We start from the raw sequence: 19,152 nt of genomic DNA on the forward strand, positions 1-19,152 counted from the left end.
AGAAAATTATCTTTTCTTACTGGCTATTGTGATGTAATGTATCCAGAATAACTCACTCTTTTCTAGGTAACTATTACATGTATACATTCAAGGAATACAATAGAAACTAATGTTTGTTCCAGCTTTTGGCCAAGACAAAACCCTCAAGGTCGTTTTATAGTCTTGCACATTAACTCTCCTACCCCATATCAGTTGCTGTATCATATTGGAAGCAAACATCCTATTTCATTCTGTATCTAGATCGTAAATACATGTTTCAGTTTAGATGCCAACCATCCCAAACCAGCTGTTTCAAGCATGCAATAATTTGTGCATAAACCATGTTGCCCCTCTGTAATTATCACCATGACCCTTGTCATTCTGTGTTTCTTCGGATTAGTGTATAGATGCATGGAATATGTGGTTAATCCAAATGTAATCAATCCATGGAATTCTCTCCTTGGCATCCAAGAAAGCATAGAGAGATCTTCCTGCTGTTCAGATCTCCTTACTCACTCAGCAAGTGCAGTTTTGAAATGACTGCAAAAGCACATGACAAGATGATGATAAACTTTCTCCAAATGATATAGCAGTAGGCACAGAGTGTGTAGGTATGGAGTAGTCATTGCAACCTCTCCACAAAAAGAAAAATTGCCTCCAGTTTCCTTTTCTCTCCCTCACCTATTCCCCCCATCTTCCAGCTGCTTGTCTGCTAATAAATACAGCCCAAAACTCTATGAAAACTAGTGGTGTGATTAATGAGGGGGAAAGCAGTTTTATATATTTATTTTTTCATTCATTCATTTGGCTCATTTCTACACTGTCCATCTCAATAAAAATTGAGTGAGGGCAAAGATCTTCAACTGAAAATTTAAGGGGGTGGATATCAAATTCTGTGACCAATACTCGAATACAGTTCATCAGTCTGGAACCCACATTACGTATCTGATATTAGCACAATTGAGAAAGTCCAGAAATATTTCACAAGAAGAGTTCTTCACTCCTCTACTCGTTGTAGAATACCTTATGCCACCAGACTTGAAATTCTAGAACTAGAAAACCTTGAATTACGCCCGTCTTCGGTCTGATTTAAGCATGGTATATAAAATCATACATTGCAATGTCCTACCTGTCAATGAATACTTCAGCTTCAACCATAACAACACAAGAGCACACAATAGATACAAACTCAAAGTTAACCACACCAAACTTGATTGCAGGGAAATACGACTTCAACAATAGAGTGGTCAATGTCTGGAATACTCTACCCGACTCTGTAGTTTCTTCCCAAACCCCAAAAACTTTAACCTTAGACTGTCTACTATTGACCCCACCCCTTTCCTAAGAGGTCTGTGGGGCGTGCATAAGCGCACCAACGTGCCTACCGTCCCTGTCCTATTGTTTCTCTTATTCTTCTTTTATTTTTCTTATATGTACCCATTACATGTATTCACAACTATGTATACACTAATACTTATTATCTTGTAAACAATTGGCAAATCAAATAAATAAATAAATAAATATGATTGCTGGCTGGTTGGTGGAAGAGAGAAAATAGATTGGGAACATAAGTGAATAATTGTCTAGAGCAGCAGTCCCCAATCTTTCCCTCTGCAGACTGTAGGTGGTGTGGCAGTGGGGTGGAGGGGATGATTTCATGCACAACCTCGCTGCTTGCGCAAATGAAGCTTCATGTCCACATGTGCTTGCCCACCAATTGTGCGGCCCAGTTCACAATGGCAGGTTCACAACGGGCCTCCAGCCTAGAGGAGAAAAATATAAAAGTGAAGGTTCGTAGACTTTTGGAGACATATCAACGGGTAGTAAAAACATCATCCTTCCCTCAATCCATGGGAATGGATTCCTTGAACTGACATTGCAAAAATAGGATATTTCCAGAAGGGAGGACCATTCTGAATGATTGCACAAATGGGGTAGTTTTCTAGGAAAATTTAGAATTTTCACTCCATGGGAAGAAGCAGGAAAAAAAAAACCCCTGAATAACCTTGGCATTGATTTGATGACTAGTAAATGCTGTTTTTATAAGGCACTTTGGAGCTTGGTAATTGGCTCAAGTGAAAAGGCTGATAAAATATGAGCAATAAGCTTCCCAATGCTTAGTTACTATGCAGAGCCTTATTAAAATGAGTCCACATAACTTCTGCAGATTTCTCTTTATTTAGTTTGTTTAAATTAGTTAATCATTTTTATGGTTCACTGACACTTTATTTAAGGGGAAACCACATGGATGTGTATTGCTGCATTGCAAATTATGTATTATAGTACGCCATGCACCCATATTCTTCTAAGTAAATAAGTCGCCTGCATACCATTGTTCGAGTGACAACACAATCCTGTGATTAATAAACAAAGATAATAATTTTGTGTTAGGAATAGGCATGGGATTGATATTAAAGACACATGCTTTGTTCTGTAATATAACCAGATGTTTTTCTTTTATTTTCTCTTCTGCTCAAATTATCAGGACAACCTCCATGACAACAACTATGTCTCTCTAATAGATCTTGCTTGCTTGCTGATGGATTGATTGATTGATTGATGGAGGATTGATCTAAGGAGAGTTGTTTCGGTAACTGGTTCTGGCCATGTAACTTGGAAATACTTCTCTGGACAGCTCTCTCGTTCATTGGAACAGAGCACAGAGTTCTGTATGTAAATGGTTGCTGCATAAGAGAGTGTTCTATCAAATAGAATTTAAGGCCTTTTATTATTTGTAGTGTGAAATGAAAAACATAAATTGGTTGCTGTGATTTTCCTCCACATATAACAGCAAATGGGTTAGATATAGATGCACCCCCCCTCCCCGACATAGCAAGAGAAATAACTTCCATACTGAGCCAGGCTGTGGCAGTATCTTTCAGCATTTTCTTTGTACATAATAAGTTTCCCACACTGTTTCTATTTAGAATCCTTAGGAAAAAAATGTTTTAAGTAATTAAATACTATAATGTCTATGCAATATTAACAACATTCTTGGCCTTGCGTGTTATTAAAACAAATGTGCTTCATATAAATAAATGTTATGTATAGATAGCTTAATATGAAACATTTCAACAGGAATATGGAGTTCTTTGGAAACAACTTGGGAGAGATTTTGATTTTTCTGATCTATTAGTCTCTCTCTCTCTCTCTCTCTCTCTCTCTCTCTCTCACACACACACACACACACACACACACACACACACACACACAAAACCCACACACATGAATTTGGTAAAATTTGTTCCCAATCATGCATGGCAGTAAAATATAAAATATTATTGTCGTTGTGCGTAAGAAGTTTGGTTGTTTCATGAAATAACATTCTCTCATTTCCCTTGCTGTCATATCAGAGATCGTTCTGTTTTTAAAATAAATCGGCCATCATACTTTGAAATTGTTCGGTAGGTCACTCTGCTCCTTCCAGTAGATTTATTTATTCTTCCAATTATCTACATTCTTTGACTGATTTGTTTTGTTTTTAAAGAAATCCAAGGCCTGGCTGCCAAAGCTGTTTTCTTTTTCTTAGAAAAAGTTGTTTTGTTCACATCTGTAAGATAGTCTCTGTAATTTTCCAGGAATTGAGCAATAAATAAATATTTCCTCTTGTAAGCTTGAAAATGTAGATCCAATTTAATAATATAATAATGAGTCTGAAATATCTGGAAGCCATTACGTCTAATTGTGGATTCCTTTATTACTGTTTTGTTGCTGAAGGAGACTTTGTTAACTTGTTGACTCTTCTAGGAGTTCGTTGAAGTTGCTCGTAAATGGCCGATGTCCTTGGTGATTTAAGAAAGATTGTCACTGAACTATGAAGTACACTTTCAAAGTGATTGTCCCTCCCTTTTTCAAAATATTATACTTAATTATTTTTGTTTTCCTCCATTCTTGAATAAAAGAGAAAATTTAGAATTCTGGAAAGAAAAATGGAGGCAATTTACATGAAGTTTATTCAATTTCTGCGAATAATTCTATAACAGGTTAAATAGACAAATAACTTGGCCAGTTTTAAATACCTAGTTTGGTGTAGGAACAAGAGAAGGTTTGTGAGATTTTTGCTTAATATTGTTTCTGGTATCAACTCTTGGCCAGAGCTGGAATGTGTACATCACTAGGATGTTAGAAAGACGACAACAAAGATGGCTAGAATATGAAGCTGTTCCTCAGATTACTGCTGTTGTCTTTTAACATCCTGCACTGGTATATGAAAGAACAGGAAAAGAAACCAAATAATTTACAAATTGATTTTTCAAGCAGATCTTCTCCATGATGTATTTTATATGGACTGGATTCCTAAATAATATCTTCTTGGGAATCCCCATCTTATTTAGGTTAAATGCATACCAGAGCTATTGTGGCAAGGGATCTCAAATTGTCACAAGGTCTACTTTAGCTCACGAGCCACAAAACTGAAAGCTTTTCATGCATTAATACGGAAGTCTGTAGTCAAATGAAGAGTGTCATGTGTGATTAAATGTAACTTTATTAAATAAAAAGAACTTTATTGTAAGAGAACTTCAAAACATTGTTATTTCACTTTGCTCACTTAAGTCATAATGTTTTTCATTAGCCATAACATCAGTATTCAGAATTAGAATAGAGATGGAAGGGGCCTTGGAGGTCTTCTAGGAGGGTCCCTCGCGCAAGCAAGAGAACTTATTCCATTTCAGACAAGAAATTTAGCCTTGGGGCCCCCCAGGCTATGAGTTTGAGACCCCTGCATGAAGAATTAGAAAGCACTTTTTGGTACAGCAGGAACTGTGGGACTGTGAACAATGCATTTGAGTTCTCCCCGGGATATGTGTATTGCTTCCTTTTCTCATATAAACTTTCCCTTTGCTGAGATTTCCTCCTTCACTTCTTACATTGTGTGAGTTAATTTCCATTCACATGCAGTGACTGACTCCTCTTAGCATGTTTTCCCACTACATTGCTTTGTGCCTTCAGGAGTGCAAGAGGAGGTTGAAGAGAGGGGGTCTATTTTGCTGACAGATGCTTTTCTGTCAACAGATGGACACAGTTGGATATAATTCATCTCCCTTTTTTTCAGGTCTTATTAACAGGGAAGGGAGGAGAATATTACCCCTGGTTAAAAATAAGACCCAAATTCAATGCATTTATTCCCAGTACAAGAGTCTGCTAGTCCTCTCCGGAGCTGTTGCTTTATTTATTTGGGAATAAGTCCCAGTGAGTTTAGTGGGATTTGTTCCTGAGTAAACATACAGGATTGTAGTATTAAAAGCACCAATTTCAGCATGACGAAACCTGATATACCCTTCTTATACAATTAATGTACACTTTATTTAATCATTTAGTTCATTTACATCTCTGAAATTCACCCTTCCTCTTAATCTCCCTTTTGCAGTTAGTTCTCAACTTACAACCACAATTGAGCCCAAAATTGATGTTGCTTAGTAAAAAAAAATCTAAGTGAGTCTTGCCCCATTTTAGGACTTTTCTTGCCACATTTGTTAGGTGAATCACTGCAGTTGTTAAATGAGTAACACGATTGTTAAGTGAATCTGGCTTCCCCATTGACTTTGCTTGTCAGAAGGTTGCAGAAGGTGATCACATGACCCCAGGACACTGCAAGTGTCATAAATGTGATTCAGTTGTCAAACATCCAAATGTAAATCTATCTAAAGATAGTTTTCTATTTAAGATACAGTAATAATTTTGTTTATTCAGCATGAAGTGGAGCATAGTTATATAGCATGAGGTTGTATATTCTGCAATATTGAGACTTTTGGTGAGTCAACAGCAGGTCAGAGGAGGAGCTGCTGCGGGACAGAGAGCTGCTCTTTAAAAATTATGATTTAAATTGAGTTGATTTAAATCAAGCCTTTTTACTAGTGATTTAAATCATGATTTAAATAGTGATTTAAATCGACTTGATTTAAATCAAATCTACCCTGTCTCTTTCATTCCCAATATTCAGTTTAAAATTATATAATAGTGTGATTTCTCTTTACATTCATTTGACTTTTAAGAAAAAGAGAAAAGCTAAAAATCTGAAATAAAATATATTTCACTTAAATAAAAAGAAACAAATAGCAAGAACTAAAAAAAAAACCTTCCTTACTGAAGACACTCAGGTATTAGCCAGAAATTCTGGATTTATTAAATTTCCTGCAATATTACACACTAGAAGCAGCAGAACTATTCAAACCAGCACTAAACAACAACAAAAACTTGTAATGCTTGTTTGGGGGCTGGCAAATAATCAGGAGAAATTAAAAAAATAAAACGTAGGAATACTGAGCTTCGCATAGTTTTGAAGTTAAATAGTCAAATTTTCATTCAAGCACTTTATTGAATAAAGTCTCTTGTTTTACAGGATCATTTTTAGCTTTCTATAGTTGCATTCTCCAATTCAATACTCTATATTTCCACATTTTTCCAATTATTATTTTTCCAATTATTATTCTTCCTTGTGGCACCTGGGAAGTATTATTTCTATGTCTTCCTGCCAGTAGGTAGCTCAGAAGGCACCACCGGCTTTTCTAACACAGGGGGGAATATATCTATTAAAATTGTTCAATTAAATTATAACTGTTACTGATTTTTTTTTCTGCTTGATGTCCAAATATTAACACAGTAAGGAGGTATATGACCCCAAACTTCCAAACTAAATGTGTTTTGGTTCAGACATGCATTTTTTGGGAGGATGTGGTACAATGCACTGAAGTGTTCATGCCTGAATACCTTGGATATCCTTAGTGGTGCACACACACACACCTCTGGGATACTAGATAATATTCAATGATATTATGGTATAATAATATACTATATAGGTAATATTCAATGATAATATTCAAGATATTGGTGCAGAACTGCTAGCTCATGTCGAATAAATATAGACTCCCATTTGCTGCTCATTTAGTAAGTTACCTGTTTGATGCATGAAATTTTAGGAAAAGTCCTAGCAATCTGATCAGTTGTTTGGAGCCCATATTTAATTTAGTGGTAAAGGCACCAGGCTACAAAACAGGAGAATGTGTGTTCTACTTCCATCATAGGCAGGAAAGCCAGCTGGGTGACTTTGGGCCAGTCCCTCATTTTCAGTCCAATTCACCTCATAGGATTATTGTAGTAGAGAAAATAGGAGAAGGAATAAGCATTACGTATGTTTGCTGCTTTGAATTGTTTATAAAAACAATAAAGGTGGGATAAAAAAAATAACTAACCTCTTAACAATCTAAGTCATTTTTTACGGTAGAAAAACAAAAAGAATAGCAGAACAATGCATTTTTATTGGTAGCTAGAAACTATCTGGAATAATTCTGGGAATGTAAACCCCTCCATAGAAATATTTCTTCACTCAGGAAGCCTACCCGAAGTTTTTTGGACAGGTCATGATTTTTAAGCTTAATCTGCCTCTTCTGATAAGATTAATTTTATCTTTGCTTAGCCTCTATGTAAACAAGCTCCATCACATGAAATGTCACAGAAAAGCCACCTCGTTTTTCTAGCTGGTGTTATATTGAGTTGTGACACAGATCTGCTTTGAAAATAACACAGATGTGCAGTCTCTGATTTCACAGTTCTACATACCTTTTTCCCCCTTTTAAAATGCAGATACAGCTAGTAATCTTGGGCATGTGCTTTCAGGAAATCTTAACTTGTAAAACAGGAAGGTTTTTTAAAAAAAACTTTAAACACAAAGGACCTTGTCCCTTTGAGAGTTTGAAAAGAAAATGATGTTAACAGAATAAAGTATTCAGCCCTGTTAGACAGCAAATCTATGGGTTATTTTTAAGCTAATTACTCAGAATTAAACAAAGGCTTAATGCCTTTTCCCTGAACAGGAGCTGAGGTCAAATTAAATGAAGCTGAGACGTTGTTTTTGTTGAACATTCAGGCTTAAACACATCACATTTGGCAGGGTTGGAACTGTGCCTATGGTACCAAAGTTGTACTAAGCAACAGTGATGTGTTTGATTTTCCAAAACACTTGCTTGTGGCTGAGATAAAATGCAGATGCAAAAAAGACTACTTATGCTCTGTTTCCACCAGTCTTCAGGAGTTCTTAGCACTTCTGTATAGATGGAAGACAACTATTTAGTAGTAATCCTGGACTTTATCAGCAAATGAGCAATGAAACTTAAAGAAAACCATGCATATTAATCCCACTATAAAGAGTTAGCATGAGCAAACACAGTGTACGTTCTGGGAGAGACTAAAAGGAAGACAGATGTTTTGCAATGTCAGATGTTTGATAAAGTGATCTAAAGCATTCTGTATTCGATATTGCTTCTTATAAGAAATACTTCTCTCTCTCTCTCTGCCTCCCTCCCTCTCTCCCCCCCTCTGTAGATATAGAGGAGATGTATGCTTACATTTAGATATAGATACAGATGTAGATAACCAGTGTTTAGAATATGCTTGAGCTTTCTCAAGAGTCAAAGTCAGAAGAAATATTAAGCCATATTTGATAAATGATTACTAGAGCATTTGTAAACATAATAAAGATAGTCCCCGACTTATGACCATAATTGAGCACCACATTTCTCTTGGTAAGTATGGTAGAACATTTGTTTGCTCCATTTTATGACTTGCCGCAGTTGTTAACTGAATCACTGCAGTTATTAAGATGGTAAGTTGTTAGGTGAATGTGGCTTCCCCATTGATTTTGCTTATAAGAAGGTTGAAATAGGCGATCACACGACCCCAGGACACTGCAAGTGTCATAAATAGGAGACATTTGCCAAGTTGCCAAGCATCTGAATTTTGATCATGTGACTATGGGGGTGCTGAACCGATTGTAAGTGTGAAAAACGGTCACTTTTTTCAATACCGTTGTAACTTTGAACAGTCACTAAATGAACTATTGTAAGTTGAGGACTACCTGTATATGAACTTGTTTAATATTTAAATGAAATGACTAATTCTGATCCTGCTAAAAGTAAATAATTTGAATTTATTTCTGAAAAGAAGTTAGAAAATTGTAATTGAAGGATGTTTATTATTAATTGTTATTAGTTAACTCATCTAGGGAATTTGGAAGGCTGAAGGTGGGTCCGAACCCAGCTCTTCTCATTCCTAGTTTGAAATCTTAAATACTACACCATACTGATTCATTTTGAAATGAAGAGCTTGTAAAGGAAAATGCAGAGTGATCCTTACGTATTGTGTATTAAGAGTATGTTGAAGATAGCTTTTTTCCCCTATTCTTTTATCGGTTTTGCACAATTTTTATTTCATTCTTTGAAATTCTGTACAGTTCATTTGCAGGACTGTCCCAAAAAGTCACATCAAAGCATGTCTCAGTTTTGTAGCAAAGTAGAGTTGTCACGTAGTAGCCAGTTGAGAAAAATAGCGTGATTTCTGTAATGGCACCTGATGTCTGTGCCGGGTTTGTTCTTTTGTTTTGAAACAAGAACAATGGTGCAAGAATCAGAAGTTCTATTGCAAGTTGAGGGTTGATTTGTGAGTGTGTCTTTGGCTGATTTCCCAGCTTTACCCTCTTGATTGAATTGTCTTGTATATGTGGTCATGTAGGTTTGAACTTTAACTTTATCAGTACACTTTGCCGGAATATCTGGAATAGGAATAGAATGTGAATGAAAATTGTATAGCCATGACTGTGAAAATAGCTATAATAACTTTAAGCAGGAATGTGCCCCTTTCCTTATCCCTCTTGTACTCCAAATTATCTTAAACATAGCTGGCCTTTAATATCTGAAAGTTGCTTTTCCTGATTGTTAATTAGTCTATCTCTTTAAACTATAGGGGAAAGTTATTTTGATAACACTGTGGGCATAAAATATAGACTTCCTGATTGAGTAAGTCAGTGCAATCTTACAGCATTATCATAAACTCTTTTCGGTTCCTGTTTTCAGTATCATGATCACAGTATCCTGTGAAAATTAATTCCTTTCTTTTAATGTATGTAATTTCTTTTAATGTATGCAGTGATAATAAAGCAATACTGTTTATAATATAAGATTTCATGTACATGCGAGTTATAATACCTGTGCCTTGAATGCTGGGCTCCCAGGTTTTTTTTTTTTCCTTATCCAGATCATTATTTTGTCCTTGTTTTTTAATTTTCCTTGAGAAGTGTCTTTGTAAACATACAGTATCTTCATATTAATTTTTGTATGTGTACTCTACAGGTAAAAAACCATATCTCTGCAATTTTTCTGCTGAAGATGCATCTGGGACAGCCCTACAGCTCAATCAGGAAAGAAACAATAGAGAAAAAAATGCTGTGAAATCTAAACCTGAAGTGCTAAAGGTGGCATCTATACCCCACGACAAGATCAAAGAACCATTTCCAAAATACGTGGATTGCAAAATTTACCCTGATTCAAAGATGTCAGCATTTCAGCAAAGTTGTGATTTTCCTTGTTCCAGTAAGACTGCTGATGTGAGACTGAATTTGCAAAGCCCCTTGGAAATTCAACAGAAGCTCGCTAAAGAGATCCTTGTAGAGATGAATGAACATTCTGTGCTCAATAAAGATACAGAGATGTCTGAAAAGACTGCATTAGATCTTAGTGAGAAATCAACTAGGGCTGATTCAAGTTTTACCTCAACCTTGCAGGCTGCTCTGATTGTCCACCGATGTCCTTACTGCAGTCATAAAACTTACTATCCAGAAGTCCTGTGGATGCACAAAAGAATTTGGCACAAAGTTAGTTGTAATTCTATGGCTCCTGCTTGGGTTCTTCAAAATGGATTCAAGAGTATAAAACATAATTCTGTTTTTATGGCAAGAAGTGGGCGCACTGGACCACCTCCTGTACTTGGTGGGAAAGAATGCCAACCTTTGCCTATAGCCAGATTTACACGTACTCAGGTGCCGAGTGGGTTGTCAGGATCCAAAAATAATAATTATTCTGATATTGCTGTATCTCCTAAGCCCGGGGCTATGGCAAAAGATGTACCATCCACTGGGGGCTGTGGTCCGCAACCATCAGCTATTGATGGATATAGACCACCCAAACTTAACCACACTCACGAACAATACGGTACTGTAGCCCAGCAGCCCCAGTTAAAATCAAAATTGGATGTGAACTCCAAATTGATGCAAACGGGAAACTTTAGCAGAAATTCAACGCCTTCCCATACAGTGATATCTAAACCTAGCGGACATCCCTCCAGTAGCAGAGAAACAGAAAAATACATAGTCCCTCAAGTAAATGCTGGATCTGCTCCTTTAATCAAGCATTGTACTCCAGATACAGGGAAGGCCAAATTTTTATCTCCATCTCAGTACCACCCTCTGTGTAAAACTGAGCCATGCGTTACTCAAGAACCTCCATCAATGCCTCAGCAAGAACGTACCGCCAAGAGGGAAAGTGAAATGAGAGCATTGATCAATTGTACTGGAGGATCCAGAGCAAGTCCTTTGATGCAACCTCAGCCTGTTGCAGCAGGACCTCCTCCACCTGTACATTCCACCAAACAGGAGCCATCCCCTGAGGGGCATGAGAAATGTTTGGATATTGTAAACATCTTAAAGACCTCCATTCCAAAGGATCTGGCTACTTTCTACCAAACCTGGGGTGCCAATAGCCCCGTAATGGACCGTGCTGGTAAGAATCCTAAGAACTGTCTTTCCAGCATATTTTTAAATTCTTAATTTTATTTTCCCCCTTAACATAAGGAATTCCACAAAACACTCGTGTTGTTACTGTCTGTGTTTGACAAGGTTATCTCTCCTATTTAACTGTCCTGTCCTGCATCAGATCATTTAGGTCAGGGGTCCCCAACCACCGGTCCGTGGACCGGTACTGGTCCGTGGAACAAGTCCTACCGGGCCGCTGGTTTGCTGGGCGCCGCCATCTTTTTTTGATGAAAAAGTGCTTCCGGTGAGCTTTTCGGGTAGAAAGCTCACCGGAAGCACTTTTTCATCAAAAGATGGCGGCGCTAGCGCTCGTGAGCTTTTCCGGTAGAAAGCCATTTCTACCGGAAAAGCTCACCGAGCGCGGCGCCACCATTTTTTGATGAAAAAGTGCTTCCGGTGAGGTCACCGGAAGCACTTTTTCATCAAAAAAGATGGCAGCGCCCAGCTAATGCCGGTACCGGGCGCGCCATAAAAAGGTTGGGGATACCGGGCCGCGGCATAAGAAAGGTTGGGGATCACTGATTTAGGTGGCTTACCTGGGAATAACACTGCTGTTGAATTTAATGACATTTCCTTCTGAAGGAAGATATGTAAGGTCTCACTGCTAGAATTCTATCTGCAATTAAGTGCTGGATTCAGTCCCTTAAAAAAAGGGGGGGGAATGTTTGAAGTGGCTTGAGAGAATTCCCTCTACATGAAATGTCCAAGCAGAAGATACAGTATCAGATTTGTATCCAATCTAAAATAGGGGGCAGGAATTTACTTTGTGTGAGAAATGATTATTTCAAGAAAATTATGACTTTATTGAACATTTCAAGCGCAAGGGATTTTCATAATTCACTGTCAGATCTCTGCTTTTGGAGATCAAACTGATGATAAAACATTGAAGGGAAGAGAAAAGAAATAATAAAAAGAACAATTCAGTATTAGGACAAAATATTGTTGGCTAGGTTTGAAGCTTGTTGGATTTTCAGACTCGGGTTTAGCTGCTAGAATCAGAATATTAACGTCTTAATTTGCAAAGTTCCCTTTCTGTGCAATGGATTTGAGCAGAAATCTTGGGAACTGGATAATTCAGATTGACTTGAAGGATATTTGACTCTGCATATCTCAGTCCTACCAACTGTGTAACATTATTCTTTATTTCAAATAGTTGTGAATTGAAAAGTAGATCTTTTATGGCAAGCAAAAAAAATATATAGCAGTATTTTCAGTCATAATGGCAACTATCATTTTAATACTTAAAATGGGAATTTATTAATGTATACAGTACTTATTAAACATGCTGAGCCTTTATGCTTTATGATAGCAATAATGAAAGAGTGCTCCTGAGCATATGCAGAGCTCTATTTCCACAGTCAGGTTACCAGAATTTTTATAGCCAAAACCTAGGATTAGCAATAAATAGTGAGCTCCCACAAGAGCAAGCAAAGGAGATCCTAATTCTGGAGAAGATTTTGAATTTAGGCTTAGCTGGAAATCTTGTTCAAATACAAAACTAAATATAGCATTCTCAGAATTTAAGATGAATTGATTTATCCACAAGATAGCATAAAAGAATGCAGCATTTGACACCAATGACTTGTCTTCCCTAAGTGATTTATTAAAATTTACTTTTTTCTTGTTTGCCCAGTGTAAATATTTTGTTGCTTATTCTCCTAGCCCCTTTCCTTATGAGCTAAATTAATAAAGATTTCATTACTAACCAGTTAGAAAGAATAAGACCCATTTTGGGAAAATTCCTTGCAAATGTGCACACATCTTAAAGATTTATATAGGCAGTTGTATACAATGTCCACTGAGCAAAAGGAAGTTACAGCACATTTGCCAAGATGTAAAACAAAGATATTTTGATGAGTTTTATCCATGACAGCTGTTGGTGAGAAAATATCCTTAAAATATGGCATAAACATTTGATTTGTAAAAGATACTGTAAAACTGTTAGCAATTATCTTGTAAAGAGCTGCCTGTAGGGCAATATCTAATAGGTTGCTAAGGGTAAGGAAGTTGAACTCAATAGAATTGTTACCTAAGCAAAAAGGCTTGAAATATTTTTAAGACCTGAGAATCAAGGTAATATTCAAAACAGCTTGGGCATACAAGTCCCTAATTCACTGAACCATAAACTAGAGGAGAAACAGCATAATCAGACTTGGAAGATTATGTTCTTATAGCCAGTCTCAATACAAGTTAGTCTTCTTGTAGATTCTTGGTCTGTTTTACTTAGTGGGACCTGCACAAGTGCTCTAAGAAGTTGCAGTGAAAACGTATATCCGTTATTTTGCTTATTGAAAAAGTTAAAAGGGCTCGTTCTTATAATGGGGCTACTACTAAACAAATGAAAAATTCATTTTTTAAAAATTCATTTTTGAACCCATATATGAACTAAAACTTAGTTCTTTTTCAAAATGCAATGTTTTTGGCTCTTTCCAGTACAAAAAACAGCCTTTACGGCATGTGTAAAGGCCATATACAAAGATTTAGGAAAATGCAAATGCATCCTAATAGACCAAAAAATATGTGCAGAATCTGAACATTAAGCAAACTTGGAAACAAAAACATGCTTATTTGGAAAACGACCAAAGAAAATACAAGAAAATAAGAATAAATTGAGTCAAGACAGGGATAAGATGAAAGAAAAAGAGAAAATCAGATTGAAAAATAATAAGAGAGAGAAACCATTGTGACAGATTTACTTATTGGTGACTACTATTTGGCTGTGCCTTTTTTTAAGTGATGAAGTAAAATCCACTTGCATTGGGATGAATCTGTTCTTTGGTTCTTCCCATGTCAACATTACTCCATTTCTGGAACAGCTAATGCTAGGATCAGGAACATTTTTCAGAAGATGATTCCCCCCCCCCCATATTAATTTTGGTAAGTAGGAAGCAATCACATGTTAGCCAATTCCCACATGAAAACATTAGAATGCCTTGACTTCAAGTCTTCCCAGATTATTTCAGCCATAATCCGTAGGCTGACTTTTGACTTTTTTCTTATGCTGCAGCCATAAGAAACTCTCAGATGCCAATAGTAATGCCATTATGCAACTTAGGACAGCTCTCATTAATAGAACACACTACATCGGTAACCTTGACTTAGAACAGTTCATTTAGTTCGGCAAAGTTACAATGGTACTGATCAACTTTGTCGACCTGACAAACAAAATCAATGGGGAAGCCAGATTGACTTAACAACCATGTTACTAATTTAACAACTGCAGTGATTCACTTAACAACTGTGGCAAGAAAAGTCATAAATTGGGACAAAATTCATTTAACAATTGTCTTGCTTAGCAACAGAACTTTTGGGCTCAATTGTAGTCGTAAGTCAAGGACTACCTGTAATTTCTTAGCATGAAAAAAGTTTGCTGAGAAACCAGGTAAGCAATTTAAGCCAAAGACTCAGGTTTTGTTTCTAAATTAGTCATGCTGTCCCAAGTACCATGCAGAAATAAACACATGCCATTGATCTAGAAAAAAAATTGTGGATGCTATAACAATAAAAAAGCAAGAATTTACAAGGATACAAAGTAAGGAAAATATGTTGATTCATACATGTATAGACTAGGGTAAGAGCATAATTGTTAAACTAAAGTAGCATAGTAACTTCATCTTCTGTTTTAAAAGAGCTTAATCACAAACAATTGAATATTTTCTACAGCACAATTGTATGGTGTTGTCAAATTCTCAAAGCACACTCATTGGGCATTGCTTTCTGAGAACACATCGGCTTTGTCAATCCTAGTAATAAACCTAGGAATTCAAAAATTTGTCTTTGTGTTACTTCACTTTTCATTTCCTTTTCTGGTCTGCATTGAATCCATGGCCAGTTCAGATCTGCTTGTACAACAGAAGCCACTATTTTGCTTTATCAAAAATTGCATTTAATACCTGGAAAACATCACTAATTATGTTCTCATTTAACCTTCACTCAAATTGGTCAGACTTTTAGATCTTAAGAGTTAGTTTATCTTTTTATTTGCAGATTTTCTTGTTCAACACTCTCCTCCTCCTGACCCTCTTTCTCCCTCTTTTCTTCTTTCTACATACATATGAACATACACTTAAGATCTTACTCATTTTTAATTTAAAATATTCAGTGTACTTCTCCTTTGCAATAGAACTTCATTGTTCCCAGTAGAGCATTCCCTTATGAATGCTTTAGCATTCAGTAGAATTGGGGCAAGTTTTGAGTTTTTGCTTTTACATTTTAAATTGTCCCTCTGTTCTCAAGAGATAAATGCACAATTTTGTTTCTTTCTGGCACCACAGCAATTTTCCAATCCCTTGGAGAAATAGTTACAAGTACCAACAGAATATCAGTGCAGGTTATTAGCATTTGTATTGTGTCGGGCATTCATAAGCTTTTTGCTTTCTTAAGAAAGTTGTTAAGAAAACAGCACCCCCACAAGACCAAGACCAGCATTTCAGATTCTTCAGGGGCTATTTTTCTTATTTACTATAAGTGTTATTTACAGCTATCATTGTATTAAAAGTGACACAGGCAGCATGGCAATTATCCTTTCTAGTTTCACAGGAATTACTCTGATGAACATCTGAAATTTCTGTAAATAAAAGTGAATAATATTTATAGACACCTGCACCCTTCACTGATGGAGGCATTGTGATCAGTATAACAAGTTCTGCATAAAGAGATAATCAAAACATTAATATTGATTATCTTAACATTGATCTTGGCTATTATCAGAATTTATCATCTAAGTATGCACTCTGCTTTGGACTGTTCAAATGCAACATCAATGAAGTTTTTTTTTAAAAAAAAATCATAAACTGGCTGAATATGCTCACTTCAGTAGGCAGAATGACTGAATGTTTCTTTCTCTCTAACACACACAGGATTGATTGTATCAACACTAGCATTTTTTCCACCATGAATTAAATGCCATTGAATAATGGGAGGTATTCCTTTTGCAAACCAGTACAAACTTTATATATGTGGGGTTTTAGCCAGGAGTCCTTTCTGATCCTGTCATAAAAGCCATTTTGTCAAGAAAAGTAACTAATAGAATGCCAAATATGGGACATATTCAGTGGCTATTGTCTACCCTCCCCAATTACCTCATGTGAATTAATTCATACCTAATAGTGATCTCATGGTTTGGCGCTAATCATACACAGTTTCATGTATTTATAAAATATCCATGCAGCGGTGGTTTCTGAGCAACTGCCTTATGATGGCCCTTTCACATCAGCTTACTCACTGTGGCTCTAGATGTGGTTCTAGTCTTGTGTATAGGGTCTATGACAATTCACCATGTCCAACTTAACACGGCCAACTTGCTACAGGACAACCTGCCACGGCCTTCTCATCACAGGACAACTCACTGTGGGACTAGAGTTACATTAATATCAACAAAATGGTGGAATAGAATCATTAAAGGATGCCAAAGGAGGACAGAATGAAATGTGAATGACAAAAATTAAAATAATTTTTATTTATTTTAAATAAATAAATAGAATTGTTAAATTGTCCTGCAACGTGTTTTGAGTTTGCCGTGGTCAGTTCTCCGCCAACTTGCCTGTGATGAGCTGGCTGCAGCGCGTTTGCCGCAGTAACTTGGCTGTGGCAAGTTGTCCCATTCCCCTGAGTATATACCCTCATTTTCAGGTCATAGAAGACAACTAGTTTTGCTGACCAACATCTACTGGATGGCTCTTGTATTTGAGGACATTTGAGCTGTATTGAGGCAGCTCTTTAGTCATTGAACTTCTTGCTGATACTGCAAATCTTCCAAAAAACCTGAGAGATTTCCAGAGCAGAGTTGAAAATCACATTTTTAAACATGTTCCTACTTTTATTTTTAGAGTCAGCAGTAGAATATTCTAAACGCATTTCTGGATCATATTCGCAAGGAGATTCCTGTATGGATTGTAGTTATCAACTTGATATTAAACTTCCTTTGCATTTTTCTACATGCATTTGTTTAATTACTTTAACATAAAGAATTAATGAATAAATATTTCCTTGGGACTATTTCCTCCGCAAATATCCATTAATGTTGTTGCTTTCCTTTAGAAGAGCTTGTTCTCTTTGATATAGATACTGTCTTTTTCATGGAAAAAATAGTCATTAAAATATCTATCATGTACAACTGCATTTCATCAGTTAATTTAAGAAGTAAGTTTATGACAAAACTGTTGCCCACAACATGACAGAAATTAGTATAACTGGTTCTTGCACAAAACCCTTTTTTTGGGCAGATTTGGCCTATTAGATGCTAACTATACAAAAGCTTTTGCATTGATACAAAAAAAATCCCTCAATTTGTATGATGACATGTTCTGCATCTTAATGATAATTTACATGGAATTTTTGGGGGGAGACAAGCAGTACAAAAAGATGTTAGTGTGCCTTAGGAACCAAATACAGTGTAACTGGAATAATCTCCACTGTGTTGAGAATGATCTATTTGGCCAGGGATGTCAAACTCATCCTGTGGGGTACTTAGATCTGGCCTGCGGGGCTGCCCTGGTAACAGTGAAGGACTGGCCCGCAGTGTCTCTGCCAGCGAAAACAGGCTCCCGATCTCTGTTTTTGGCTGGGATGGCCTCCTACAACCCTCTGCCAGCATAAATGGAGTGGGCCTCCTGAGCCACTGGCAGAGGGTTTCAGGAGGCTGTCCCAGCCAAAAACAGAGATTGAGAACCCATTTTCACTGGTAGAGCATTGGGACATTACAGGTGTCCCTGACACGAGTGACGTCAAGCTGGCCATACCCCCCTCCCTCCCCCAAGGTCAAATGCAACCCTTAATGAAATCGAGTTTGATACCCCTGATCTACGCTAAGGACCATCGTTACTAAGTCAGTGATTTGGTCAAGATAACTAAAAGGCCATAGATTGAAATGGCAAATGTGAATTTATTGCAATTATCAACAATTATATACATTTGGTCAACAATGAAGAAAACCAGAGACACGTAAAATGTATATATTTGAGTTTTTCAGCCATAGCTGAAAATGTGTCTAGTTTGATTGGATGAAATAAAGCAGGGACACTTCCAGACATTTCTCTAAAGTGTTTCTTGTAACTTTGCACATGCTGTATTTTGATGTCTGCTGCAGTAGAACTCGTCTCTAAAAACCTGTTGATGTAATTTGAAGTACTGATGCAACATGCAATGCATCCCACCTTAGTCAACATTTAAAATGGAAGGGGTTAAAAGTATTCTTAGTTTGTTCTTTCCTGTAAAAGAAAAACTCATTGCTACTTTATCTCAGTCATGGGAAGTTATCACCTGTAAACAAAAACAAAAAAACAGAATTACACGCATCTCACAAAATTCTTTGCATGAAATCATTTCACTTCTTCTGTACATGTGTACTTTGGTAAAGGTTATCTAGAGTCTATCTGATTATTCTGGAGGAAATTGAACAGGCTGAAAGAGGAGGGCTTATCAGCAGGAAAATAATCATGAGAAATGAACAACAGAAGTGAGGGCAAGGATTAGCACCCTACCACAAGAATGATTTTATTTTCTCATTGCTTATGCCCCACCTTTGGAAGTTGACTGGGATTGGGGAACTGGAGTAGATCTCTGAAACATACATTAATTCAGAATAGAAGTTTCAG

The 19,152-nt window shown here is 36.7% G+C and overlaps 1 protein-coding gene across 6 annotated transcripts in view; it reads left to right on the top strand.

The window, feature by feature from the left end:
* Positions 1-19,152, top strand: part of ZNF516 (zinc finger protein 516) — a 127,931-nt gene that overhangs the window by 91,847 nt on the left and 16,932 nt on the right. For 5 of the 6 annotated variants that reach the window (XR_015748848.1, XM_026669916.2, XM_087961453.1 and 2 more), the window contains exon 3: positions 10,101-11,525. Coding sequence is in view for 4 of the 6 variants with exons in the window: in XM_026669916.2 (XP_026525701.1) it covers positions 10,101-11,525 (1,425 nt within the window). In the remaining 2 variants the exon portion in view is untranslated. Of the gene's footprint in view, positions 1-10,100; positions 11,688-12,084; positions 17,491-19,152 lie in introns of those variants that run through there. The other variant, XR_015748849.1, reaches the window with a different exon arrangement.

This window comes from Notechis scutatus, chromosome 3, assembly GCF_049901735.1.
Source record: "Notechis scutatus isolate UNSWTSFEM ecotype Mainland chromosome 3, rNotScu1.2, whole genome shotgun sequence".
In the NCBI taxonomy this organism is placed as follows: Eukaryota; Metazoa; Chordata; class Lepidosauria; order Squamata; family Elapidae; genus Notechis; species Notechis scutatus.